We start from the raw sequence: 23,317 nt of genomic DNA, 5'->3' as shown, positions 1-23,317 counted from the left end.
GATTGCACAAAATGTTTGAAATGTCACATGTCTGAATTGAATGAATTTAAAAAAAAATCAATCTTGTTGCATCTGATGTGTTGTGTACCATCACCCATAGACATAAACCGCATTTCCACCACACTTTCTGTGCCGGGGCGTTGCCGGGCGGGTTTTCGTGTGGTCCGAGTGAAAAAGTTGTGGATGGTACGGAAAGAAACCGCGGCCACCGGCTACGATTTTTCATCAACCCTCTGTTGAGGTACCGAGTACTGAGGAGCGACAACGCAGTCGTCTGCTGATTGGTAGTGACCATCACCACGCTCGGCTTGCCCACAATATTTAAATATTTCATCGGCCGTAAACCCTCCTGTTGTGCAGACGCTCCTCTCAGTAACAGGAGAGGAGGAGTGTCAGCAGGAGCTGGACGCTGCTGTTCACAATGAGAAAAATAAGCTGTGTCACAGAGAAGGACTCGGTCGGTGCAGAATTGTGGCCTGGTAAAGCCGGCCGGCACCGACTGCATCCATGTTGGCTCAACGAGTCCCCGAGTCGTTCACAACCCCACCTGCATTTTAACCTTAACCATACTTTCTGTGGTGGGACCGCATGACAGAGTTGAGCCTGGGTGTGCTTTGCCATACAGAGGCCTGCGGTGGACTAGTGGCTATACAGTCCTCATTCCGTGCCGCCGCCATATTGGATGGGGCACCGGAGTCGGTGCCCCATCCAATGTTATCCATGTTTTGTTAACAAAAACTTAAAGGAAAGCTGAAAAGAGCCGACCAGTGGATCTTTCCCAGCCTTTCCCTGAAAGTGTACTTCAGCTCGATGTGTTTATATTTGATATGTCCCATACAACAACTATTTTCACACACACTCAAACACAGCAGTGGACTTTGGACCGACACTATGAATTGGCCCCCCAAAAAATAAATAACAGATTGTTTTGGTTAATATTTATTCCAACACAACAGTTAAAAAAAAAAGTGTGTTTTAAATACTTGCATTGAATTGAATATACTCACAGCACAGACAATCATAAATATGAAGACATGCTTGTGTTACTGGGGTTTATTTATAAAGGCTATCTCTCTCTCTTGATCTCTCGCTGTCTGTTTTGATACTGTCGATCATAATATACTTTTAAGGAGATTAGAAGATGCCGTCGGCATTAAAAACTTAGCCTTAAACTGGTTTAAATCATATTTATCTGACCGGTTTCAATTTGTTCATGTAAATAACAAATCTTCAATGCATGAACGGGTCCGTTGTGGAGTACCACAAGGCTCCGTCCTCGGACCGATATTGTTTAATCTCTATATGTTGCCACTCGGAAATATAATTAGGAAACACAACATTAACTTTCATTGTTATGCAGATGATACTCAGCTATATTTATCAATTAAAGCCAATCAGGCCGACCAACTTGTTAAACTAGAGTCCTGCCTCAGGGACGTTAAGTCCTGGATGTCTATCAACTTCTTAATGCTCAACACATCCAAGACTGAGGTTCTAATCCTAGGTCCTAAAAAGCTCAGGGATAACTTTTCAGATAGTCTGATTACCTTAGATAATATTACCTTAACCTCTAACAGTGATATTAGGAACCTGGGTGTTATTTTTGATCAGGATCTGTCCTTTATTTCCCATGTTAAACATGTCTCCAGGACAGCCTTCTTCCATCTAAGGAATATTGCAAAAATTAGAAACTTCTTGTCCTTCAAAGATGCAGAAAAAATTATTCATGCCTTTGTGACTTCAAGATTAGATTATTGTAACTCCCTAATGTCAGGATGTCCAAACTCCTCTGTTAGGACCTTACAGCTAGTGCAGAACGCTGCTGCACGTTTACTAACCAGAACTGGAAGAAGAGAGCACATCACCCCAGTCTTAGCATCCTTACACTGGCTTCCAATTAAATCTAGAATAGAATTCAAGATCCTTCTGATCACATATAAAACTCTTCATCAGAAGGCTCCGTCCTATATCGAGAAACTTCTAGAAGTTTATCACCCTCCACGAGCCCTTCGCTCTGAGGATGCAGGACTGTTGGTAATCCCTAAAGTCCATAAAAGTAAAACAGGAGGCAGGAGTTTCAGCCATATGGCTCCTTTACTCTGGAATCAACTACCAGCCTCGGTCCGAAAGGCCGACACCATTAGTTTATTTAAGAGTAGACTAAAAACATTCCTATTTGATAAAGCTTATCCTTAGGAATAAAATAGGAATAAAATAGGACCACTAAGTTGAGCTGCTATAGGCCTAGACTGCTGAGGGGATTTTTTCTCTCCCGTTAAAGGGAGGAACTCTACATTTGGAGGTTCTGTTTCTTGTCTTTCTTTCTTTCTCTCTGTGTAACAACATTACTGGAGCCACCAGACACTGCCGCAGTCTTTTTTTATCCCTGACAGGAGGAGAGCAGGATCCAGGGGATCAGACCCAAGACTCACAGAGTGGAGTTACGACGGTCCTACTACCCGACCCCACCACAGCACCGGGACCCCACCGCAACGGCACGGCCCTTAAACTCCAGACTGAGATTGGCTCATCATCAGACCAACGCTCATCATAGACTTTTCTTAGTATTTGTACTTATCTGGCCTGTCTGCCACTCTCTCTCTCCCTCTTCTTTCCTCTCTCTCCCTGTCCTATCCCATGTACTTCTCCCCCCAACCGGTCAAGGCGGATGGCCGTCCTTCCAGAGTCTAGGGTCCGCCCCACGGTTTCTTCCTGAAGAGGGAGTTCTTGAACTTCTCTCCATGCGAGGGAGTTTTTCCTGGCCACTGTTGCTTGTTACACCTGCTTGCTTTGGAAGGGTTTAGTTGGGTCCTGTTGTACTCTATCATTGTAAGAGCGCTTTGAGATGTTTGTTGATGTGATTTAGCGCTTTACAAATAAAATTGAATTGAATTGAATTGAATTGTTTTGAAATATAAATATTTATCTATATACCATGTCATAAGTCAGTCTTTGTTTTGAGAAAAAGCACAATACAAAATATCTCAGCATGAACGATCATATTTTTTATGTGTGAATATTCGGAGAGTGATAAATATTGCGGGCGGACTACGCCTTCCTCAGTAGAAATAATTGCACGGGGTGACCCATCCAAGATGGCTTCGCGTTACGACGTCAGCTCCAGTCGGGAACGCCAGTCTGACTCAGCCGTCACCGTGAAGGAGGGACGGTAGGACAATGAGATGTCTGGGCGTGTGTGAGGTGAGCTCGAACTTATGAGGTCACCCGCGAGGCCAGATGAACCTGATCTGTGTGCTTCAGTGTTTTTGTTTTTGTTTTGTTTTCTTTTGTTTTTTTTCTTTTGTTTTAAGACATGTTCCACCAGTGGGTTTTGTACCTGCGACCTTGGTCGGTTTTATGTGTGAAAACAGCGTTGATTGTTTGATTTGTTTTTCAACAATTTTGTAATTTGAATGTTCTGTAATGTAGTTTCTGGCTTGTCTGTATTAACTTTAAGTGTATTTTAAGTATATTTAACATTGTGAGTGCATTCTATCTATCGCCCGAGCTATCACACCACGTGACTACACCAAGCAACCACGTGATCGCCGCCGGCCCACGTGACCGGTTTGTAGTGGGAGCGAAAATGATGGCCGCCGCCTCAGTCTCCAGCTTGAACCGGAGCGGTTTCTACAGTCTTCCCTCGATGTTCGGCTCTAAACCCCTGCGGAAGTGGACATGCGTGTTGCTGGCGGTGTGCGGGCTGCTGAGCCGCAGTTTGGCGGAGGACCAGGGCTTCCACGACGAGTTCTTAAAGCGGGAGCACTCTCTGGTGAAGCCGTACCGAGGTGAGGTCAGCCCGCGATTAGCGCACACGTTACCTCGAGACGTCCTCATTAAAGTCACATTCCTCACTAAATGGACTAAATATACACTGACTTTAACCTCATTCTCTCGAAACAACTAATATCTAAGACACTTCTGATGATAATAGGTAACTCAGAGGGAAGTTTGCTTTCCCTTTAAAAAATTTAATTAAATTAAAAAAAAAGCGATTATTATCTACTGTCAGTTCTAGTTAATTAATTCTAGTTAGCTGGTTAATGTTTGTTAAGTTGACCTATCCGATCCTGTTATTTTTTTTAACTGGGAAAACTAAGAGGTGCAGCTGTGATGGGAAACCTGTTTGGTGAAGTATTCATTAAGTACACGTCTACACTCCAGTCTCATCTTACCTCATCGTGTTATTGTCAGAATTGTTAAAGTTTTAATATGCTTTTTTTTTTTTAATTTTAAAATGCCATTTAACTGTTTATATGTAAATAAAGCTCACACTGAAGGCTGACATCAGTGAGATTTGTGTTATATGTAGATCTAAAATTAGATAAATACTTATACTAAGTTTTTGATTATTGTAATTACCGTTAAACATTGTTCTACCTTTTAAGTTTAACAATTATGACTTGAAAAATTGGACAAAAACGGACAACACCGTTTCTGATGTGAATTTTTTCCAATTAGCTTTTACATAAACTGCCTGTAATTGTGATCATTTTGATCATCATCTAGTTTATCATCATTCCATTATTCTCTGCTCACTAAGTTAATGAGCTTAGTATAGTATTTACCCTTTAACCATACTGCATCTGATTTGAGTCAATTTGCTATTAATCTGGTTCCACGCAACTCGAATACAATTGAAACACACTGAGTTCACTGGAAACTAAAACCTTGAGTTAAAATCAAACCGATTTGTACACGCAGGATCAGTTTTGTTGCTCTAGTTTAAGACAGGATGCTCTGGTACGGTCTCTGTATCTACCGATATTCAGCCCACTATTAGCCATATAAGCACTGAAAATGTAAATCTGGAGCAATTTTCTCTTAAATAATTAAAGAATCAACATAAACCGGCTCCATTGTGTCTTTAATGTTGTTTTCCAGGTCTGGGCTTTTCCAGCTCTTCACACTGGGACCTGATGGGCACGGCCATGGTGACCCCGGACTACGTGAGGCTGACCCCGGACATGCAGAGCAGACAGGGAGCCGTGTGGAGTCGGATGGTGAGCAGCGTCGCTGTTGGGGAGTTGATTTGACGATGATGTGACGCGAGATAAATCCAGCCTGTCTTGTTTTTGTCGTCCCCCCTAGCCGTTATTCCTGCGGGACTGGGAGCTCAGGGTGCATTTTAAAATCCACGGCCAGGGGAAGAAGAATTTTAACGGGGATGGAATGGCCCTCTGGTTGACGAGAGAGCGCATGCAGAACGGTAGGAGCATGAAAATATTCAAATGTCTTTTTCATCTGAGCTTCTTTCTTGAAGGAGTAAAGGAGCGAGTGTGCGGAGGGAGGGGTTAAAAACGATTTGTTTTTCTGTTTTCAACCAACTTTATTGCATTTTTACAGTGAAAATAGCCTCTTAATTAGACTAGCCTGCATATATAGCAGACTAAAAGAAGCGTGACTATTTTTAGAAGTGACATGTGTTAATGAATGAGACATTCCTCGCTTCATTTAATCCATACGAGTGTCGACAACGCTGTTTGTCAGTTATCTGCACATTTCCTCGTGGCTGGCTTGTTTCCTGTTTTCATGTGAACGCTCCCAAGTGGGGAAATGTTCCAGGGTCCCAGCTGCATTGAAATAGGTCAACTGTCACCGAAGACTAGAACAATATATCGTTTCGTATCGGGGGGGAAAACCCAACTTTTTTAAAATGAATGGTCTCCGTTGGAACGAGGGGGGAAAACGCAACTTTTTGAAGTGAACCGTCTCCAGGAAAATCCGGGGAAAGTGCAACTTTTTGAAATCGCTCTCACTCCATCTCTGTGGAAACGGGTGAAAGCGCAAGATTTTGAAAATGCTCTGACTCTGTGTCCGGTTTTCTTTTGTTTGTTTGTTTGTTTATAACATATCGTTCTCTGCGCATGTGTCCGTGGTTTCATTCCAAATACAACCAACAGTGTAAACCCGTGGCCTCGCCACATCGTTTTCTGTCCTTTCTATGTAAACGCACGTCACTTTCAAAACGTTGCCGCATAAAACGCGGGAACCTTTTGTGAAAGAAAAATGACACGATTTCACTTGTCCTGTAAACTGGGCTTTAAACTCGTAGCGTCCTCTCCGATATCTTTCAGTGTCACGTTAACCTCGTCTCGCTCGTCTCTGCCGCTGTTTGTCTGCAGGTCCTGCGTTTGGAAACATCAACAAGTTCACTGGCCTCGGCATATTTCTGGACACCTACCCCAACGCTGATAAGACCCACGATGTGAGAGACACTTTGTAGCTTTTATTTTTTTTTTTTTTTTTTTTACAAAAGTGTGTTTGGATTTCCCAGCAGAATACTTGTGTGGCGTACAGAGTACAGTCGGAGTGCTCTTACGGTTGTGTTATATTTCTCTTAATGCATTCCACTTGAATGTGCAGAAGACACCAGCTGGATTACAGGTAGCGTCACAAATCACAGCTTGTGCGGCATGAAAGCACCGGAACGTCCACTCATCACGGTCACCAGATCATCCCGCTCATCCGTGGTGGCCCGTCAGTGTTGTGGGATTAAATCCTCCCGATCCGCGTGGTGTTTCGGCGCCTGACTGGACTCGTCTGTCTTCTCCTCAGAGGACTTTCCCGTATGTGTCGGTGATGCTGGGGAACGGCAGCGTGCCGTACGACCACGAGCGCGACGGGCGGCTCACCGAGCTCGGAGGATGCTCGGCCATGGTGCGCAACGCCGTCTACGACACCTTCCTCCTCGTCAGATTCGCCAAGAATCGACTGACGGTACGACGAGACTTTGATCCCCATTGATACCGTATTTCATTTCATTTATTTGAATGGGGCAGTGCATATCGATGAACAGACACACGGTGCTGTAAATAATTTCCATCTGCAGTCCCATGGAGTAAAAACATACATAGTTACTATAATACATACAACACACCAAGAAATACACCAAACAGACAGTACAGTAAAGAACTTTACTACGTCTATCCCCGAAGTGCTAAAGTTAGCAGGCTTATCACATATTCAAGGACGAGAGAGGAATAGAAAGAAACGTGGGATTGAGGGTGTAGATGACGTGAGATTAAAGTCTTGTCACTGTTTCTTGTGAAAACGCACAAAGTGTTTTTACTTCAAATCGTTGCAGATGGTGGGTTGTGGAGGCAAACCTCTGGGTGTCGGTCGGGATACATAAATGACTGAGGATTGTGATTCTTCTTTATTTTGGGGGGATTTTACAGACCGGTAGCATTCAGGAATTTATTGTGTACAAGAAGGAAACAATGATTAAAACAAAGAACCACAGAATTATTACAAACTACATTCAGAACATCTCTAATCAAAGGAAGATGCAAACTAAAGCGCATATTGAACAACAGTGACACCTGCTGGACTTAATAGGACAAAACTACAACCCCACTGGTAGTTTTGTTGACTGGGTGAATTGTAACGTGGGCGCCCCACAGCGCCGCGGTCGTCCTATGAGGTTCAGACGCTCCTCTCAGGCGGCATTCACAACCCCGCCTACATGTTACCGCACTCTCTGTAGTGGGACCGCGCAACACAGTTGGGTCTGGGTGCGCTTTGCCTCACCGTACCGCCACGTACCGCAGTGGGACCGGGGCTCAAGGATCCGCAGGTTGCCGACCCCTGCCATAGAGCAGCCACAGGGAACTGATTATACACAGTGACTCCAATTCTGCTGCCAGTAGGCGGTGCAAAACATATACAAAGATCTTCCAAGGTGGAACTTTTCAGCAACGCGACTCCACCTCTGTGGAAATGGGGGCAAATGCAGTCTTTTCTGAAACGCTGCGCAGTAAATGGTTCTTCTGCACGTGTGAAAACGTGAAGCTTTAGCCTTTTCACTTGGAACGTTGTTGTGTAATCGGGGTCTTATACTCCAACAATAACGTGCTTTCAGCTCAGTCCTTCATACTTTCCCTTTCAGCTCATGGTGGACGTGGAGGGTAAGCAGGAATGGAAGGACTGTGCCGACATCAGCGGCCTGTATCTGCCCAGAGGGTACTTCTTTGGGGCGACTTCAGCCACCGGAGACCTGTCGGGTATGAAAAACATAGAAGCACACACGTTAGTTAAATGAAGTAGCGTGTGACCCTTGTTGATTGTTCCTCCAGACAACCACGACATCGTCTCCTTGAAGCTCTACCAGCTGGACATTGACAGGACTCCGCAGGAGGAAGAGGAGGAGGACAACATCCGAGTCCCCAGGGTGGACATGACACAGTTTCATGGTAAAGTCAGACGAACAAGGAAACATCCGATTGGTTCCAAGAGTGTAGCAGGAAATAGAGCGGAGAAGAAGACGCTATAAACATTAATTAAAGTACAGAAACAAAGTTTATTCTCTGTCATATGAAACTTTTCCGCTCATGATTTCTGTCTGTTTTTCTTCTTCAGTGGTGGTTGAGGACGAGGAGCGGAGCGGCGTCCACCTCTTCTTCACCTTCATCTTCTCCGTTCTGGGCCTGGGCGTGCTGGCGGTGGTCGGGATCGTGGTCTACGGCCGCTGGAAGGAAAATAAACGCAAGCGCTTCTACTGAGGGCGGGAGAGTCGACGTAGGTCCTCCGAGGGAGCGTTTCCTACACGGTGACGATGCAAGAACTTCACGTCGCTTTACAAATGAACTGATAGAACAACGTGGTGGACGTGAAGAGATCATGAACAAAAGATTAAAGTTTAAAGGTACAGTATGCAAAAAGCTTTACTTTAAACAAGCTTGTTGAAGAAAACTGTGTAATTTGGGACTGTAAACACAACCGACGCTGGTTGTTTTTAGTAATATCATAAAACTGAAGACGAACTGGTTACTACTCACTACTGCCACCTAATGCACAAATGTGGCACTTCCCTGAATTTTACATACTGCACCTTTAAAATGTTTTTTTTCTTTTCTTTTTTTTTAAGCGTTCTGAATCAAACAATGAGATAAAGCTGCTGTAGGAAAGATTCTTCTCAAGCACATGGGGGGGGGGTCATGTTTCCTCTCGGCACTGAAACGCTCTCAACACGAGGAGAGGACAAGAAAAACAACAAAAAAAAAACTGAATCAATGCTGACATCTTGTTGCTGGGTTTAGGGGAGGAGAGATCTGCAGACTGAAGCCACAGGGAGGGAATTCTTCTGTTTAATGCACTGAAAGAGCAATAATACACCGGAGAGGAGCGGCGATGAACGCTGTGCTGCACGGACACTTTTTAAACCTGGTATCCATACATGCCACTGTGCAGATGGTAATTCTTTCTCTACAAACCTTACAAAACGTTTACGTGCAAAATGAGAGCAGCAGGCATGATGTGGGTAAAGAGTGCCAGTGATTCTATTCAGCCAAAGCACACGACATGAACTCATACCAACAGCAATCTGCAATCTGAGGTCAGAAATCTGTTTACATGTGTCAAATACAAAGTATATGGGGGCGTTTAATTGAAAACACACTTTTAATAGTCATCTTTCAACCAACACAATGAATCTCTGTAAATTATTACAGTGTTTTGTGGGGGGGGGGGTTATTTCAGCCACAAATAACAAATCACCTGTTTGCTGCAGTTAGTTTAATTTAATTTAATTAGCAGCTCTTAGTGATTCTTCAACATCCTGGAAAAAGTGTTGCCAGGTGAGAAAAAGTGCCCTGCAATCAACTGCAATAATAAACATTTATAACCGTGGTTCCAAACCTGAGGTTGGGGTCCTTTTGTCGAGGACACGCCAGAGATTGCAGGTTTGATTTCTGATTGGCTGGTTGGAGCAACACACTTTTTAAAAACTGAAACAAGCCAGGGAGAGAGAGAGGACAGACAGTCTTCACTTCTGGGGCGTCGCTCCAGGTATGGGGGACGGATTATCACTGCTGGAAAATCTTTAGAAAGTGAATTTTGCATAATATGAGCCCTTTAACTTCTCGGTGCCGCCTCTTGTCCCGTCAGTGTGGACGAATGAATGAGTGAAAAAGTGCAGCAAGACTTCTGAAGTTCTTTCAAATGTATTGGGTTCATGAAATCTGATGATATATCTGTCATTGAACAGGGGGAATGTGAGTATGTTTTCTTGTCGTTGTGTTTTTTTTGGGTTTTTTTTTAACATTTCAGTCCAGCTATTGAAATGAAACGGGTCTTTTTTTCATTTTTTTTCTTTAGTTCTTCCTTGTTTTGTAAAGCTCCTTCAGCTCCTTGTAACCTGCTTCAGTCTGCAGAAACTAGTGCGTAGCTGCCTGTGAACTCACTGTGAAGACCAGTCAACCTGTGGATTAGTCTACATTTCTCGCTGCACTGAACGGAGGAAAAAGAATTGGAAGAACTCTGACGTATAGGAAGGAAAAAAAAAAAAGCACTTACATCGATTTTTTTTATTGGCTGATTTTGAAGTTTCCACAGTGCTGCTTAAAAGTGCCTCCCTCGGACCAATAAACTCCTTAATTTAACTTCCTTTCTGCAGGGATGGGTTGGGTTTTTGTTTGTTTGTTGTTTTTCCCGGGACTTCATTCTCATTAAAACTGGTTTAATCCCAGAATATTTTCTGCTCCAGTTCAGAACATAGTGAAGAAAAACATCAGATTTTACTCCGTTTCTACTCGTGATGTGTTCGATTTTCTTTCTCCGGCACTGAATGGAAACAGCCATATGCTGGACTGCTGGGAGTTTAGGTGTGTGTGAGGACGAATATTTCTTCTTTAACATTTTGTATTTTTGTAGACGGAAATAACAGAAGCCAAAATTTCATTGTCGATCTACAGTTCAATTTAGATTTCTCTTTTTTTGTGTGGATAAAGACCAATAATACTACATTTGAACTTCAGATTAAACATGGTAAAGTTACCGTTTAGTCCTAAATTAACTTGTGAGGTACTTTCTCATTAGTAGATAAGCAAATTAAGACTCGTTTCTTTTAGGTCTGGAGAAGTAAAACATATTTCTTTGTGTTTTCTTGAAGATTCTCATACAATTAGATAACTAAAGCCACTTATAATGTGATAATCTCCAATAAATCTTAACGTTTGACCGATGTTGTCCTTCCTACATGTTTCTTAGTCTTCTCTCTGTCTGGATAGATGTCTTCGTCTTCTTTCTCTTTTTGGGTGTTTTAAAAACTTTTTGTTAAAATTGTAAAAATTCAATGTGAGCCCTTACTGAGGCGCTCGGTCCTGTTGGTTTTAAATTAAATAAAGATGTTTAGTGTTGCTGAGGATGTGAATCTGAGTGGAAGTTGGTTGATTTTTCAGGTGGGACGTGTGTGTCTTTATTTGTCTTTATTTGTCTTTGTGTCACATAACACAAGTTTGTTACAGAAAAACAATCCAAGCAATTTACCTTGATGGAGCCACTTGCTACTTTTTTTCTTTATGGTTTAAATTCTTAAGAAATAGGTTAAAAGTCACAGTTTATCACTGCTCGGTAACAAATGGTCCATGGACCGGTCCTGGTTGGGGATTCCTGATACAAACTATACACGTAGGAAACACGTTATTATTACATGTACAAGCTAGAATCCAGGTAGGACTGTCGCCTCAAAGCCGTGCTGTCGGGGTGAGTTTGTAAGAAAACTCCCATAATGCAACAGCCATAGGAAGTGTTTATGTGCCAGAAGGTTTTGTTAAAAATTGGCTTTATGTTGAGATTGTCATAATTAAGTACTAATTGTTGTATTTTTTTTGTGAAAATATAAACATTTTCATCGTGTAGTCTGCGTCACAACAAAGAGAAACTTTAAAATTTACATTTAAAGGTAATTTTGGGACAATTCTACCGCTCTGACCCACTCGAGATGAACTTGGGCTGAACTAAAATGTGTGTGACGCCCCTGAAGTAAAGAGCATGGTGGCGGCAGCATCATGCTTGAGGGTTGCTTGTTCGCAGGGCGGCTCACATTTTAAATAATTTTTAATATCTAAAGGGGATCAAGGAAGACTTGCATTGGAAGCTCCGTCCTCTCTCACAACAAACCTGACCTCTGTCAGCGGCTCTTCTTCACCTCTAAGTGTTCCCGCCCCTCCTCTTCGCTGTAATGCGGACGGAGGACTCCGTTAGCGTTCCTCCGCCCTCGCCTTTTCTCTTCCTCCTCATACCCGTCTGTCGTCGGTCAACCCCCGGGAATGTCGGCTCCGAAGTAACTGCTGGCTGGATCTGTCACTGGACGGTGTGCTGATCAGGTAAATCCACTGTCTGTTAGTCTTTTCTTCCTCCTTTATCTTGTTTGGTGTGTTTGTCTCTTTAATAGATCTAAAACGTGAATCGCAGGTGATGAACGTTGAAGACTTCGGGAATGATTTAAAGCTCACCGTTTTAAATGTCTTCAGCAGAAGACAAAGTTCATTCACCTTCCCGGAAATCTTTTCTAATGCGAACCTGCTACAAGTTGAGGTTAATCTGCAGATAAGAGCTGATAACTTAACAGAGCTTCACTGTGTCGGGGGCGTCCACAGCGGCTCGGTGTTGCCACATCAAACAGAGCTGTGCTGTAAACACGCCGAACCCCACAGCGGCTTGCAGGCTGCACTGAAATCTGGATTTCCCTTTTTTTTTTTGGTTTTTTAATTAGATGTGACAGGAACACAAACTCCCTCTGATCTTCCAGGTGTGAAGAGAGAGGAGATTATCTGGAAGGATGAATCGCTCCTGTGTGACCTGCCTGAAGAGTCTGCTGACCGCGCTCAACCTGCTCTGCTGGGTAGGCGCCGAATCATTCGCTCACTTATTTTCTACACAGAACTTCTTTTTTTTTTTTTAAATCCTCGGCATCGGCTACCGTATAATTATCTATAAAAACTCTTTGGTCCTATTTATCGATCTTTCTTCCTCTCGTATCGGCCTACTAGTCGTTTCCTTTCAGGGCCGCGTTTAAGTGGAAACGTGTCACATGCATTTGAATGCATCAGGATGAGTCAGAATGAGGAACCTTGAGCCGGTAATTTGCTATATTTTGGTGGAAAAAAAGATTAAATTAAGCAAAAAAAAAGCCAGTGACAAGTAGTGATGGCCATTATACACCTATTTTAGAGGCTTTGAGCAACACGTCCGCTATTTTTTCCCGCCGTCTTTTCTGAAAAATGATCGTCCGAATGACAGCCGAACGGCTCGCTGCCTAAAACTATGTTATCCGCCCAACTTTCCTTGGCGAAGGCGATTACAATCTCTACTAGAAGGAGGTGTGGAGGGATACAAACAAAGCAACAAATTACTGCCCCAGACCAAAGTTTAAATACTACGGAAGAGTTTTGGGGCTACTGAAGAAAAAAAAATAAAAAAAAAAACCTTCCTGGTCTCAGAAAAAGTCGAAAATCAAAGTCGAGATTTTTTTTTTTCACGGTGGAAAAAAAAAGTCCGTCCATCCACATGCCAGCGCGTGTGACTGCTTCCTCAAACTGCACATCAGGCGGTTTAATGAAGTGATGAAAAGATGCTTCAGGACAGAATGTGCAGTTATCGTCAGTATCAGGACGATAAGAGACGGAGCAGCCTGCTGCCTGGTTCCGTCGCGGAAGTTCGTCGAGTACGAAGGACAAAGGCACGGAAACCCGGGCTGCTTATTTAAATGTTCTTATTAATCAAGGAAACCCTGTGTAAAATCACGTGTCCATAAGCATTAAGCAACCCGATATAGTCAGAATTATGTGATTTAATGTGAATTCACATCTACGGGCAAATGATGAGGGACGGATAGACGTCTCTCCGTGGAAAAAAAAAGAAATTTCGACTTTGATTTTCGACTTTTTCTGAGGCCACGAAGGTTTTAGGTTGTTTTTTTTAGCCTCCAAATTTTTTTTTCTCTTCAGTGGCCCTAAAACTCTTCCGTAAAATACTACTGAGCACACAGATGCAGTATTTTTTTTTATCTTGTTTCATTGAATGACTAACTGCCCTGCAAATATGCACGATGCCTGGAAACATATATTTGGGTCTTCAGTGTTCTCCACACCGAACTCCAGATTCAGTTCACAACATGTGACGCTGGGCTTCCCACTTCTTCCAGTGCGTGCTCGGATGTTTCTCTGGATAGAAGCTAAAATCAGGACATTTTGAATTGAGCGTTGACTGAAAATGTGCATGTTGAACCACAAGAGGGCGCTACAGTATCATTTAAGGTTCCCTGTCACTCCCTCTGCTCTTCTTCTGTCACACATCAACCATGAAACTTCCACCGAATTACTTCTGCGTTAAACCGTTTCTAGATAAACTCACTGACTACACACACACACCCACACACACACACACACACACTTTTTTAAAGATGCGATGACAATAAATCTAAAGTTTAATTTCAAGTGTTCAATATGCAATTTTTATGTTTAAAGTTCAAATATTGTTTTGAAAATGATTGTTTTCTACGTTTAAAGTTTAATTCAATTTCAATTTCAAATGTTTGTATTCAAATTTTCTATGTTTAAAGTTTATTTTTACAATAGTTTTGTACTTCTTCCCACTCCTTTTTCGAACAATGTGCAGTGTTTTGTTATGTATTGGCTCTATGTTTATTTATTTATTCATTTATTCATTTTTAACTTTTTCTTTCTTTTGTATCTACAAATAGTTACATAGTTTTTTTATACACGTTCGGGAGAAAAAAAGTAAAATTTTCAAATACATCTTTTATGTTCAAAGTTCAATTTCAAATGTTCCTGTGCGATTTTATCTTGAAAGTTCAATTTCAAATGTTAAACATTTGTATTGCAATTTAATTTGTTAAACATTCAATTTTATATGTTCAGAGCTCAATTTGTATCTTCAAAATGCAATTTTATAAGTTTAAAGTTGAATTTTGTATTTTTGAAGTCAAATTTTGATGTTCAATTTTATGAAAAAAGCATGTTCTTCAATATGGCCGCCCTCTTGCGACATCATCATCTGTAAATAAGATTAAATATATTCATTTTTACCAAAACACAGAAGTGGATTTGTTCAACGATCTCAAACCACTTTCAAGTTACAGCCTTTTGAATTCTTTGACTCCACAGCGAGTTATTTATCTTCTTCTTTGTGTGTTTTCTCAGCTGTGCGGCGCCTTCGTCGTGGCCTTCGGGGAGTTCCAGATGATGCACTCGAAGTTCGCCTCCCTGGTCACGTCGTTCTGGCCCATCTTCCCGGCCAACACCCTGGTGGTCACCGGCACCATCGTCACCTGCGTGTGCTACCTGGGCGTGCTCGGGGGCTTGAGGGAGAGCCGCTGCATGCTCATCTCCGTGAGTACCACGTCACCATTCCCCACCCTGCGTTGTGGTGAGACTGATGGTGGAACCCTGCTTCCAGTTCTTCATCCTGCTCTTCATCCTCATGCTGGTGGAGTTGGCCATGGCGCTCGTCTTCCTGGTTTACAGCCGAGAGGTAAGAGGACTTTCAACAGTAACAATCCAACTTGGTAGTTTTATTTTGTCAGTCACCGAAATAACAATCCAACTTGGTAGTTTTATTTTGACAGTCACCTTAATAACAAACGAACTTGGTAGTTTTATTTTGACAGTCACCGTAATAACAATCCAACTTGGTAGTTTTATTTTGACAGTCACCTTAATAACAAACGAACTTGGTAGTTTTATTTTGGCAGTCACCGTAATAACAATCCGACTTTGTAGTTTTATTTTGACAGTCACCGTAATAACAATCCAACTTGGTAGTTTTATTTTGACAGTCACCTTAATAACAAACGAACTTGGTAGTTTTATTTTGGCAGTCACCGTAATAACAATCCAACTTGGTAGTTTAATTTTGACAGTCACCTTAATAACAAACGAACTTGGTAGTTTTATTTTGGCAGTCACCGTAATAACAATCCGACTTTGTAGTTTTATTTTGACAGTCACCGTAATAACAATCCAACTTGGTAGTTTTATTTTGACAGTCACCTTAATAACAAACGAACTTGGTAGTTTTATTTTGGCAGTCACCGTAATAACAATCCGACTTTGTAGTTTTATTTTGACAGTCACCGTAATAACAATCCAACTTGGTAGTTTTATTTTGGCAGTCACCGTAATAACAATCCGACTTTGTAGTTTTATTTTGACAGTCACCTTAATAACAAACGAACTTGGTAGTTTTATTTTGGCAGTCACCGTAATAACAATCCGACTTTGTAGTTTTATTTTGACAGTCACCGTAATAACAATCCAACTTGGTAGTTTTATTTTGGCAGTCACCGTAATAACAATCCGACTTTGTAGTTTTATTTTGACAGTCACCTTAATAACAAACGAACTTGGTAGTTTTATTTTGGCAGTCACCGTAATAACAATCCAACTTGGTAGTTTTATTTTGACAGTCACCGTAATAACAATCCAACTCGGTTAGTCTGTTGTCCTCCAGAAACATCTGTCATACAACTGTCATTTTGAAGTACTTTTACTGAGAAAACCCAACAATTCGACATGAAGAAGGAGAGGAGACGGTAGAAAGGAGAAACTCTCATTTAACAGGTGGAAAACCTGCTGAACCCGATTCTGAGACTTTGGGTGAGGAGACTAGAGAAGGAGGGAAAAAGACACAGATCGTGGGGAGCGACTGAAATCCTGGTTCACGTCGGGATTCAAAGGACTCTTCATTCAATTCAGCAGACAGGTCGACTCACCGCAGACAAACGGTGGCAGGAGGCCTGATAAAGACACGTCACATCTTCCTGTGAAAAATGTGAAAACAATCTGCGACCTCGTCGGTGTTAATGGAATAAATATCAGATTGTTGTTGCCGTGCGATGCCGCCTGCATGTGCTGTCATGAAACCAAACAGCAGTGTTTGTATTGTCCACTCTAACCTCTCTCTCTCTCTCTCTCTCTCTCTCTCTCTCTCTCTCTCTCAGATTACTTCTTTCTTCGAGGAAGACCTGAGGCGAAGCTTGGAGATCTACCGACAGTCCAGTCCGTCTGCCAACATGACCCTCAAAGAAGACTTTGACACTGTCCAGCACCTGGTGAATGAAAGACGGGAGGACGTCAACTCCTTTTTTACAATCGAAGACACAAAGTTTGACTCACACGTCCATCACTCAAACACTTATCCTACAGGATGAGGATAGTACATGATATTTGAAGACATTATGTTTAAAAGGTATACCGTTACACAGTGGGCCGATCAATGTCGTACGCAGTAAAACTCCTTATTGCTGCTATTCATGTCCTCCATGTCCTCCATGTCCTCCATGTGACCTCCGAGACGTGTCCTGAGCTCGTTTTCTTCCACACTGGAAAACATTAGAAGCTCATTTCTTTAATGGTCTCACGGCGGTTATTGCATTCGGACAATACGGCAATCTGTAGAGAAGCTGTGTTGTCCCCCGTTGCCATGGAGACGTAGTTGGAGCATCTTTTCAAAAACGCAATCATTCCTCCTCTTTTTCCACAGAGACCGAATCTGATTGTTTTCAAAAAGTTCCCCTTTGGGAGCCGATTTCAGAAAAGCTCAAACTCCCAAAATGGAAAAAAAACTATACTTTTTTTTTTAGAATTTGAAAACGTAATCTTATAAAATAATCCTGTCGTCCCGAGTCACAAAAATGTCAAATATGTACAAATCCAGAGCGATGGACTGGTTTTGTTTTCACAAACTCTGACATGTTTCATGTGTAAACAATGTAAATGGCAGTGCACACACACACACACACACACACACACACACACACACACACACACACACACACACACGCACACGCACACACACAAGCTACTGGAGCAACACGACCTTTAACATCTCATTTGTCTTTGTATTTATTTTCCAGTCATACAGTTTTTCTGTGTCTCTTCCTTCTACTTAAGCGACATAAAAGTTCCTTCATCTGATCATAATGTTTGTTTTTTGTTTTTTTTTCTTTGTGCAGTTCAGATGCTGTGGAGTTCGTGGCGAGGCCGACTGGCAGGGGAACGTCCCAATCTCCTGCTGCATTCAGGACCCCTGTAACTCTGCAACGCATACCAACTGGGGACGGGTAATAGACGTTGCCATTTGGATGAAAAAAAAAAAAAAAAAAAAACATTCGTTGTAGATTAGAGCTCACAGAACTAATTGTTCCCCCCTGCAGGGTTGTCTGGAGGTGCTGAGGAACTGGTTTGCCAGGAACTACTTGAGCACCGGGGCCGGAGTCCTCACCATGTTCCTGATACAGGTTTGGTCGTCTCGCTTTTTACAAGCGTTGTGTTCTGGGTGTGTAGCGCCACATTATGTAATAATAATACAATATGTAACAATGTAATACATTTTCAACTCATTTTCGAATGAACTTGTTACATATCGCAACAGTTATTACTAAATGTGGGCATTCTACTTTTTTTTTTTTTTTTAAAGAAAACTGTAATACTTTGGTACAGTATGTAAGAATTTTGCCCTTTATCCATATCATACGTGGTTCTATATTTAATAATGAGGAAAAAATGTAAGATTCAGCTGGACTAGAATCATATGTCAGTCTTTTTATTAGTCACACATTTTTTCAATTGTTTGTCCAGACATGCAACTTTTAGATCAGAATCTATGGGAACGTACCATCTGGATGTCACTGTGAGACCACGGCATGCCGCTACAGTAGCATGGAAAGATCTCTGCGAAAGATTAAATCCTTAAATAACCGACAAAACGCACGAAGGCTGTAGAATTTCATCTCCAAGTCAGAGTTTGAAGTCTCAATATTAAAGCTGTAACTGCTTTCTGAGCCACAAACTTCCTCCTGCTGGATTTCTTTTGTGTTCTGGCCGATTTTACATTCATTTTATAATTTCATTTGTACCTATAATCTGTGGATGGTGTTAATGTTTGCTGCCAGGTCGTCACTGTCAATAGATTTATGACTAACCAGGTTAAATAAAGGTCAAATTTTTTTTTTAAATGACATAAATTAGCTTTTGTCTTTTGTTGTGTTATATCATGTATTCTTTTTTGAGAAAAATCTCACGAACCACCTCCTGCTCCTCTCCAGTTTCTTTGCATGTGCGTCACCGTGCCTCTGTTCTGCCACTTCAGCCGACATGGACTGGGCTACAAGTGAAAAATACATAGATCGATCTTCAACCATCCACACGAGGCGGCGGCTTCCTGGATGGTTGCCGCCGTTCGTCAACAAGCGAGGACGATGAAGGAAAAGATGAAGATGAAGGATATAGATCGCGATGAGATACGTTCTGACATGATTATGTGAAAAAAAAAACAAGAACGATGCGTTTTTTTTTTTCCAGTGATTGCTGGACAAAACTCATCAACGACATGAGGAATTCAGAATCAGAATTCCTCTGTAATGTGTGGGATTTCACCTCCTCACCAACAACTTCCTGTTTTCTAGTTAACTCATCAAGTTCTTATACTTTTTCTTTCAACTTTCTCTCTCATCAATGTGAATAGACAGTTTCTCTCTCCTGCGGGGCTCATGTGGGAATCGCCTTGGCTTGTTGATCGTGTTCTAACCGACGCTGTATGATTAAAGCTAAATTGAATATCTAGGCCTGTTTGGGAACCAACGTAACATAGAACCAGCTCTATGGTGCCGTTTAATAGTTCATATTTTCATGGGTGTACATACAGTTATCAGTGAATTATTGTAACACTGCAAACATTTCTTTTTTTTTTTTTATTGATCTTTTAGAAATCTATTTAAATTGTCCGTTTTCTTTTTGCTCTGTGCTTTTAACCAGTTTAAGTGATCCAGCGGGCTTTTTTTTTTTTTTTTGGCTAAACTAAGAATTAAGCTGACAGATCCCGGACTTGCATGTAAACATTGTTGTATATAAATGTTATTTTCCTCCCATTTCTTTCCTATTCACACTCCAGTTATGTGATTAAATATTCTCTTTTTTAATAATAAAAATAAAAAAAGTTCCATAAAAACAAGTTTGCTGTGTTGTATATTCACTAGATGTGTCTGTATGGGGGCCATATATGGATATTTGCAAAAAATAGAAATTACAAACCCACTAGTTTGTTTTTTTCCTCCACATTTCGATTAATTAGCTTGGTAAAAGGTGATAATTTGACATTTTTAGAGCATAAAGTGTTTGAAATGGAGAATTAAATTCTAGTCATTTATTTCGGTTATTTCTATTGTGCGTTTCTTCCTTGCACTGTGTGCTCGTGTGTGGGTGTTTATGTCTGTCTGTAGATATGTATGAATGGACGTGTATGTATATATATTTTATGTACTGCACAGGACACGTGTGTGTGTGTGTGTGTGTGTGTGTGTGTGTGTGTGTGTGTGTGTGTGTGTGTGTGTGTGTGTGTGTGTGTGTGTGTGTGTGTGTGTGTGTGTGTGTGTGTGTGTGTGTGTGTGTGTGTGTGTGTGTGTGTGTGTGTGTGTGTGTGTGTGTGCGCGTGCGTGCGTGTGTGTGTGTGTAAGCGATGAAGAACGTTAATTATATTATTTACTTTGGGACAAGGGGTGAGAGTAAATAAGTTTTTACTTCTTCTCACTCCTTTTCGAATACTCATCTGACGATGTTTTCTTTTCTTGATTTATTTTTATATTATTATTACTGTTATTCATTTCTTTATTTATTTGAGAGGAAAACGTTGTTAATTTTCTTTTTTTTTTCCTTATTTGTTTTCATACCTTATTCGAAATAAACATTTCAATCGATCAAAAATTCGATGCGTTTTTCCAGTTGTCATAGTAACGTGGAAAGCACTGCATCCAATAAGCTCAAACGGAACAATTTCAAATCAAGTTTCCTCTCAAAAACGGATCTTGAACAGGGATTTGTAACCAATAAATATGGATAAAAAAACTCATGGAAATATGAAAACCATAACCTCGCAGTCGATAAAAAGCCCCCAACAGTTACGCCAGTCGGCATTTAGCTCACGTATTGATTGACTATGAGAAACTGGAGATAAATGAAAGGAGAGCCGTGTGAACGGAGCGCAGGAGCCAAATGATCTCATGGGGAAACTCTCAGGTTTGTCAGCAGAGTGGCAGAAACAGTCAGGCCAAAGCAGGAATCTGAGGAAGACCAATAAGAATCATGGGAAAAGTTCTGATTCCTCTAATGCATAAATTAATGTTTTAAACTTGTGAAGGAATGAAAGCTATTTCTGTAAAAAGCAGATCTGGGAAACACTTGCGATGTGGAAACTGGATCGCCGTTAGAAAGCCACTTTCAGACGGTTCGTTTTCCTGATCGCGTTGCTCAGGAATGTTTCCTCTCTTATCTTCTCACATCTTCACACGAGCCGTCGGTGGAGATCGCGGCGTCGGCGCCGGCGCTCACGCGGCAGGCGGTGGTTTGGTGGGCCGAGAGGAAGCCCGATAAACGAAGGTGCTGATTGCTTTGAAAGTGTCTCCCGTGCTGCTGGCGGCTCCAGATAGTGCCGCTCGTGGCCAGATTGGAGATTTATCTTCTGGGCGGGGTTGGGAAATCTCTGTTAACAACTTTCTCCTGATTGATGCCGCCGCTGATTTCTCCCGAGACGCTTTCACAATCCCTCTCCTGCGTCGGCTCGCGGCGTCCTGACATATTGGAGAAAATGACACCGATCACCACGACAACCTGTGTGATGTTGTGTCGGTCTAAACGTGTCGCGGCATGAGAAGCGTGTCTTAATTCACTGGTCCAATAAGAATTCTTCTTCTTCTTCTAAACCGTCGGGTTTCACCACAGCTGATCTTCGGCCTCCTCTGCTTCTCCAAATATCTGCTGGAGGCTTTTTCAAGATGGCAGGACTCAAGGGACCCACAAAGACGGGGGCGACTGAGTGTCTAATACCTGCCTTAAATCTCCTACCGTAATTCCTGTACCAAAGAAAAAGACGGTGAACTTCCGGAACGACGATGTTTTATTTAACTTGTTGAGACTAAAAATCTATTTCTCAAGAGTTTCCCGGCCAAGACCGGCAGCGGTACGTTAAGGTTGCAGACACAACAGGCACATAAAACACATAAAACGTATAAGAAAAATGTCAGTATATTAAAAAAAAACATGCAAATTTGCTTTAAAAAGAAATCTTAATACTGTACATCATTAGATTTTCTATTGTAGGACTTTTTACAATCATGTTTAGGCAATAATTTTACACACGTATTGTAATTGCGAAAGAAAAAGTTTGTCTGAAGGTTGCAGGTTCGATCGCCCATCTCCCCCGTCCAGATGTTGAAGTGTCCTTGAGCAAGACAAAGTCCTATAGGGCATTTGATCATCGGACGTCCTGAACCTTCTGTCCAGCTGAGACACATTTCGACACGATGGTTCAACTCCAGAAGATCGGTGGTAAAACTTCAGCTTCCTAAATAAAAAGTTCAGGCTCTGAAGTGCAAACTCAGCAGACGTTCCTGTTTCAAGACAACCTGTCCCACTCGTGTCTCGATTGACCTCATTCCTTCTTTTACGCAGGAAATCAAACACATGAGCATTAAACTGATTGAGTGGCGGCAGCAGAAGTCCTACCGGGGGGAGGCGGGCGGCGGCTGCAGCCGAGTTCCCTGCAGGTATCATGAAACTGCAGGGGGTTCTCTGCTTTTGTTGACCGTCCCTCTGATTTCTGCTGATCGTCCTGCTGGGAGGAGACATTAGTCTGACAACGCCAATCTTTCTAAATCTAATCTGCAGCTCACTCAGCAGAAGACGACGACGGAACAGTTCAGTGATCTGCCGTCAATTTTCTGTCGGACCGTGAATCAGTGGATTCCCACCAGGGGTCCTGGTTCTCCTCTGAGAGGGAGCTGGAGGTCACAGATTGACTCCGAAGATGTTTCCTGCGCTCAACTGGATGTGTTTTCATGTCGAGGAAACCACCATAAGACGCTTTCTAGAACAGAGTTGAAAAGATGCTCCTGCTCGATTGGTTTGGTACATAAAGAATTCAAGAGTTAGTCTTCAAGCTTTCTCCACTCAGCCCCCCTTAAAGCACGATTTGTGAAATTTTGCATGGAAATTTGCAGTTTTGTTTTCCCTCTGCATTTATTTTTTATTTTTTGTCACGATCTAGTGTAAAATTAGGCAATTTTTCATATATTATTTGTGTATGAGAGTGACTCATCGTCACTCTTTCACTTTAATAAAGTTGCCAGCCTGCATGCAATTCTTGTCCTCACCATTGAAGCGTGGGGGCGCTAGTCTTCAACGTCACTTTAAGACGCTCAATTTGAATCAGGGAAACTTCGTATTTTCGAGACATTCATGCAATGCGTACAAAATAAACTTTCATTGCTGCTTTCCTGAGGACGTGTGGACGTGTTTTGCACCAGTTTTGGCTGAATGTGGTTTGAATCAAACAAACAACGACACCAACTCGTGGCCCAACATGCTGACTATATCGTTTTCCGCTTTTTTGCTGCTTCTGTGTAAACGGACCTCGTTTTCAAAACGTTGCAGTGTAAATGTGAAACGGGTTAGAAACACTTTTGTGTCGTTACTAAAAGCCTCATGTCTCTTTGTGTAAAGTTACTGAGGTTCTCAAGTGC

At 41.9% G+C, this 23,317-nt stretch overlaps 2 protein-coding genes across 2 annotated transcripts; both read left to right on the top strand.

Annotated features, from left to right (window-relative positions):
• The first annotated feature begins 3,140 nt into the window (after positions 1–3,140).
• Positions 3,141–10,320, top strand: lman2lb (lectin, mannose-binding 2-like b). The gene is made up of 9 exons (XM_080466701.1): positions 3,141–3,201; positions 3,509–3,788; positions 4,885–5,003; positions 5,092–5,209; positions 6,126–6,208; positions 6,559–6,720; positions 7,892–8,006; positions 8,079–8,195; positions 8,362–10,320. Exons 1-9 carry the CDS (start codon positions 3,178–3,180, stop codon positions 8,502–8,504), a joined length of 1,161 nt encoding a protein of 386 aa, XP_080322827.1. The 5' UTR covers positions 3,141–3,177; the 3' UTR covers positions 8,505–10,320.
• A 1,641-nt stretch (positions 10,321–11,961) lies between these two features.
• LOC308111705 (leukocyte surface antigen CD53-like) lies at positions 11,962–19,721 on the top strand. Its single transcript, XM_080466702.1, has 8 exons — positions 11,962–12,107; positions 12,533–12,625; positions 14,946–15,134; positions 15,202–15,276; positions 16,745–16,855; positions 17,759–17,866; positions 17,960–18,043; positions 18,851–19,721. Exons 2-8 carry the CDS (start codon positions 12,563–12,565, stop codon positions 18,917–18,919), a joined length of 699 nt encoding a protein of 232 aa, XP_080322828.1. The 5' UTR covers positions 11,962–12,107; positions 12,533–12,562; the 3' UTR covers positions 18,920–19,721.
• Positions 19,722–23,317: the final 3,596 nt, after the last annotated feature.

The sequence above is a fragment of the Lipophrys pholis genome (genome assembly GCF_963383615.2).
Source record: "Lipophrys pholis genome assembly, chromosome: 7".
NCBI lineage: Eukaryota > Metazoa > Chordata > Actinopteri > Blenniiformes > Blenniidae > Lipophrys > Lipophrys pholis.
The sequence above is the reverse complement of the archived record's forward strand: the minus strand, read 5'-3'. Positions and strand labels throughout refer to the sequence as shown.

Bases quoted from the DNA above. Each gene is read 5' to 3' on its own strand.
- lman2lb (XM_080466701.1), top strand. From the start codon at position 3,178: ATGAGATGTCTGGGCGTGTGTGAG. The intron at 6,721-7,891 runs GTACGACGAGAC...TTTCCCTTTCAG, and splicing joins TCGCCAAGAATCGACTGACG to CTCATGGTGGACGTGGAGGG. The intron at 8,196-8,361 runs GTAAAGTCAGAC...TTTCTTCTTCAG, and splicing joins GGACATGACACAGTTTCATG to TGGTGGTTGAGGACGAGGAG.
- LOC308111705 (XM_080466702.1), top strand. From the start codon at position 12,563: ATGAATCGCTCCTGTGTGACCTGCCTGAAGAGTCTGCTGACCGCGCTC. The intron at 15,277-16,744 runs GTAAGAGGACTT...TCTCTCTCTCAG, and splicing joins TCCTGGTTTACAGCCGAGAG to ATTACTTCTTTCTTCGAGGA. The intron at 18,044-18,850 runs GTTTGGTCGTCT...GCTCCTCTCCAG, and splicing joins TCACCATGTTCCTGATACAG to TTTCTTTGCATGTGCGTCAC.